Here is a 5,058-nt window from a genome sequence, read left to right as displayed (position 1 = left end):
TAAAATATATTTAAAGAATACTACAAAGCTGTTTCACGGAATGCCTTCCCTCCGGTCCATTTTGCACATTACAAAATTCTCACATACTTATATACGTGTGTGTGTGTATATATGTATGTATATATATATATATATATATATATATAAATAAAATCCTCAAACACCACAACACATCTGTGATTAATTTCACTAACCAGGATTTGATTCCCTCTACTGAACTGCATTAAAACTTCAACACCCCTAATTTCTCAATGTTTTGTAGATCACTCAACAAAAACCATTAGCTGGACCATTTTAACTAACAAATGCATTTAAATAATTTAGCAAAGTTAGGACTCTAAGTTTGGGATAAGTTAAAGTCATTGCTGCTTAACCCACATGTACACAATCATTTTGATGTCTACTTGCAACTCTTGGAGCAAAATTAATCAGCTGCTCAAGCCTTTTACACAACCAGCTCACTGAAAAAGATCCCCATGACTTGCAGGAAGACTACTTCTAGCAGTCATTGTGCTGCACGCAATAATAGTCGGACTAATGCATCAGATTTCTTGCGTTTCAAGCATGCAAAATTAAATGCTCTTGGATGGCATAACTGAAGACTGACAGCTTAAGAAATGGCTTTTTAATGCACTGCATCTGAGCATTCTAGAAGCATGATATCAGATCAAAATGGTACACGGTATCAAAGCGCAAGAGAATGCAATAAAAAAAAAAAAAAAAGCTGTCAGCCACACGCACAAAAAAAATTAATTGTTTAGTATTAAACAGATGTACAATTACAGGTGTATCTTTAACATTTAGATTTGAATTGAAGTTTTCTTTCATGGTTCATAATGTTGAAAATTAATAGAATTAAACTGGTTATTAAATGCAATTAATTTTATTGCTCAAACGTGAGAAATGTTTTTCCTAGAAGCACAGTAAACTTTCTACATGTTTTTCCAGCCAGATCTAGATTCAAAACTCAAATCTCTTAAGATGTAACTCAAAGGTTTCAAGCAGAATCAGTATTGAATAAAATAAAAAGCCAAACAAAAGCTTTACTTTGATCAACACTACAGACAAATCAGATTTTATTGGCTTTAAGTCACCTTCCAATTTTCTTCAGAATAATCAAAAAAAAAGTGCTTCAACTAAACAAGAAACTTAAGAACTCCATGGTAGATTTATTTTAAAACAAAGTGCTCAATCACATCAAGAAATAAATTAAATGCCATTTATTCCATCACTATATAGATATATAATATATATTAAACAAAAACTTCAGGCTTTTTCACAATTAGGACTTTGATCATTGCAAGACAGATATCCTTCAGTAAGTGCCCATGCATGGGTCTTGTTCAATAGTCAGTAGAAGCATCATTATTTCCAAGCTGCCCTCTGGACTCTGACCTGACCATGTGGCAGCAGTGGACGTCTTAGGCGTGGCTGATGGGCAGCTGTGTCATTGAGTGGGGCAATAGTGGCTGCAGCACCAGTGAAGTGGGAGAGTGGACTACAAGGACAAAAAAGTAAAAAAAATAAATAAATAAAAATAAAGTTCAATCTCTAAACTTCATAAACATACATATACATAGATGCATTGAATATAGTAATATTCAATTAACATAACATACCATCCATATAGGAGTGTAGCGCAGTCAGCATAGGGGTGTCTACAGGGGCAAAAGCAGTGTACTGAAGCTCATCTATTAGTGGAGGAGAAAGCCGAGTAGACTGCAGAGATGACACTGGTGTGGCTGAAGAGTGATTTGGGCTAACATGCTTCTTATGACGAGCTCGACAGTTCTGGAACCAAACCTTAGCAGCAGATGGATGAAGTATTGACAGTACACTAGTATAGTAATATATAATAGTAATAGTATAGTATTGACACTACAGTGACCATTCACATATGGACAACAACAAAATCAATTTTAAAACATGCTAAAACAATGCATACATGGCACAAAATAAGAATATGGCATAATACCTGAATAACCCTCCGGCTTAAACCAGTTCTTTCTGCCAACTTTTGTAAAGTCTGGGCATCTGGATTGTTGTCCTGAGCAAACTGGGCTTGCATTACCTTAGTACACATTTAACAAACAAACACACACACACACACACACACACACACACACACACACACACACACACACACACACACACACACACACACACACACACACACACACACACACACACACACACACACATTAAAGCACAAATTTAAAATAAAAAATAAATAAATAAAAAAACCTAACAATAAGCAGCCAATGAAAAAAAAAAGTTCTGGAAAAAAAATTAAGATGAGAATTTCAATATTAACCTGTAGCTGATCAGCTGTAAAACTTGTCCGTGCCCTTTTGGCTGGTTTAGGCTGATTTACTTCCTGCTCTGAGGGAACAGCTCCCTCCACATTCACTCCTTTTCCTACAGGAAACCACATAGTCCATCAACAAGAAAAGAGAAATTAAATGTTAATTTTAAGCAAGAGATATACCAAATAACCATCTAAATGCTGACTACATATTAAAAACAACAACAAAAAAAAATCTAACCATTCTCCATGGCACGTTTCAGGTTGTCCAACATGCAGTCATAATGCACACGACACAGTACCCTCTCATCCACCAGGGCAAACTCTTCTCCTGTGGACAGCTGTCTCTTGCAGGAAAAGCAAGCAAAACAAGCCAGGTGGTAGGTGTTTCCTTTTGCTCTGCGGACCCAGTCGTTTGAATGGATATTCCTACCACAGTGAGCGCAACGTGTTCCATACTTCCTGCAAGAAACAAGTCTTTGATAAGAACTTACATAGTTAAAAGTTAAACAAGCTTTTGTGACATTTCTTTTTAGTGAGGCTAACAGTGGTTGTTTGATAAAGAATACAGCACTCAAAAAAAAAAAAAAAAGGAATGAAAACATTGGTCTACTATTGACTTGTCTATCTAAAATGTAGTGAGGGAAAGCATGCAATGTTTCGGGGAAACTACAAGACTACAAAATATTAAGTCACCTTATAAGAAAGAGTCATCTCAAGTTCTGACAGTACCTTCAAAGTTATTTTCAGCTTTTCTTTTTCATAAATTGGTGGTGGTGGGGGGGGGGGGTTATATATATATATATATATGAATAATTCACCTGAAGTAGTCCAGTTTACAGAATATCTCCTTTTCTTTTATATAACAGCTGATGTGTCTGCCCAGAGATGTTTGGCACACGCTGCACGACAGGCATCTCACGTGCCAGCACATGTCGTTCACCTGAGGTGTAAAAGCAACATTTTTCAGTTTCGAACAAAACATTTGCGTAGATTTAAATAAATAAATAAATAAAATAAAAGAGCGACACATACGATTTTTCATTGCATACCGGGGAAGCCCAGAGCGGAACGTCAGTTTAGTCATACACCGCTCGTCTGAAAGAATTGTTATATAAAATATTTTATACGCACCTTCAGCAGATATTTGTCGACGATCTCAGTGCCACAGCTGGTACAGATGGCTTTTTCCGTCATGGCATGAGGTGAAGAGCCGGGTGACAAAGACGACGACGAACACGATACCTCTTCAAACAACTCTTGGGTTTTATCCTGTAAATCAAAGAAAGAGTATGCGTATTTTTAAAACATTATTTAACACAACTCAAATCACCAAATAGTAGTTTAGGGACAAGAATTCAGCTTCGTTGTTCAGGAAGATAAGGTCAGTGACCTTCCTGAATATTATGGCCTTTCAAAAGCCTTTGACTTAAAAAAATGAAATATGTAGTCCCCCACTCCAGAGATGATTAAATATTTTTATTTTTAAATACCACTGCGTTTATAATCTGCGGCGGCTGTATGGTGTGAGGCATGCAGAGAACTGAACCTCCACAGGTCGCGGGCATGACGAGAGCAGCTCAACACACACTGTATCGCCTGCCCGATAGCGCTGCCGCCTTTTTAACCTCGGCGGCCGAGTGACCCATTAACGGCCACTTGCCTTTTTACCATGACAACCTCTACAAGCGAGCAAGGAGTGATGCAGAAACACGGGCGCTTCTTAACGCAAAGCGTCACCCTCTTCATTGCATAAGCTGAAACTCCTCAGGTAGATATAAATTGCTTTTCTGTCGCATTCAATATCTTATTTCTCCTCCGTTGCTTTCCAAAGTGACTTTTCCCCTTTCCTCTGTTAAATCCCCTTTAAACTATTTCCAAACTGGCTTCAGAAAAAACACAACTGTCGTTTTGACAAAGAAGAAAACAAATCCCCGATTACTTAATTTATATTAATTGCACACAGGCGTTGCCTGTGGCGCAGCTGAGGATAGTACCGTAATTCAGAAGTGAAGGCTGTTTCATTTCTCGTCGATATAAATAATAGCTTAGTGAATGATAGAAAATAAAGCACAGTGTGCCTGCAGCCTTTGTTCTTTATTTTAATATATTTTGATTACTATTATTAATCAAAATCTTCCAAAATATGTAGCCATAACATGAGAGGGGAAATCGCATAAGGATGAATTAATAAAACAAGAAATTAAAATGACAGGAAATAAAAATAAAATGCACATTTCAAAAATATAAGCAATTTATGTGACACTTACAGTGTTCTTGCTTGGACTTTCCTTCGATGTGGTTTGTTCATTTTTCCAGTACATTGTCCAGTATGTTATATCCACTCCCAGATCTCTAGAGTTAATCCATATGGGTGCTAAAGCCGAATGCACGTCGTGACCATGTTTTACCTCAAACTTTTGTTTTCCTTAGTGAGGGTGGAACTTTTCCCTCACGTTCTCATTATTCTGGCCGCACCTCCCTGTCACATTTACACACGCCTATTATTTGAGTGAGTTGCGTGAAAAAAAAGATATGTAAACAAAGTAATAACAGCATAACATTTGTTTAATCAAGAATGCAACAGTTTAGTTGAATACGTTTTTGGAATTGACTTTAAATGCGATAACTAGGCTACATATAGGTTGCGTAAATAGTACAGCAGGTCTCTTTCATTTATGCATCGGGTTAAACCTAATTGCACATTAGAATTATGTGTTTGTTTCATCGCAGTAACAATAATATCAACTTTT

General features: G+C 36.9%; 1 protein-coding gene across 1 annotated transcript; it reads right to left on the bottom strand.

Moving 5' to 3' along the window:
• Positions 1–1,168: 1,168 nt before the first annotated feature.
• On the bottom strand, positions 1,169–4,629 carry lhx8a (LIM homeobox 8a). The gene is made up of 8 exons (XM_073849688.1): positions 4,576–4,629; positions 3,440–3,577; positions 3,127–3,248; positions 2,547–2,767; positions 2,315–2,418; positions 1,976–2,071; positions 1,620–1,803; positions 1,169–1,498 (listed from the first exon to the last, which is right to left on the bottom strand). Exons 1-8 carry the CDS (start codon positions 4,627–4,629, stop codon positions 1,422–1,424), a joined length of 996 nt encoding a protein of 331 aa, XP_073705789.1. The 3' UTR covers positions 1,169–1,421.
• Between the last annotated feature and the right edge of the window lie 429 nt (positions 4,630–5,058).

Source organism: Garra rufa, chromosome 10 (assembly GCF_049309525.1).
Source record: "Garra rufa chromosome 10, GarRuf1.0, whole genome shotgun sequence".
NCBI lineage: Eukaryota > Metazoa > Chordata > Actinopteri > Cypriniformes > Cyprinidae > Garra > Garra rufa.
The sequence above is the reverse complement of the archived record's forward strand: the minus strand, read 5'-3'. Positions and strand labels throughout refer to the sequence as shown.

What these genes read in the sequence shown, in the direction of transcription:
- lhx8a (XM_073849688.1), bottom strand. Translation starts at nt 4,629, where the DNA reads ATGTACTGGAAAAATGAACAAACCACATCGAAGGAAAGTCCAAGCAAG. An exon ending in AAAGTCCAAGCAAGAACACT is followed by an intron (nt 3,578 to 4,575) that starts GTAAGTGTCACA and finishes TTTGATTTACAG; the next exon opens with GATAAAACCCAAGAGTTGTT. An exon ending in TGTAAACTGGACTACTTCAG is followed by an intron (nt 2,768 to 3,126) that starts GTGAATTATTCA and finishes TGTTTCTTGCAG; the next exon opens with GAAGTATGGAACACGTTGCG.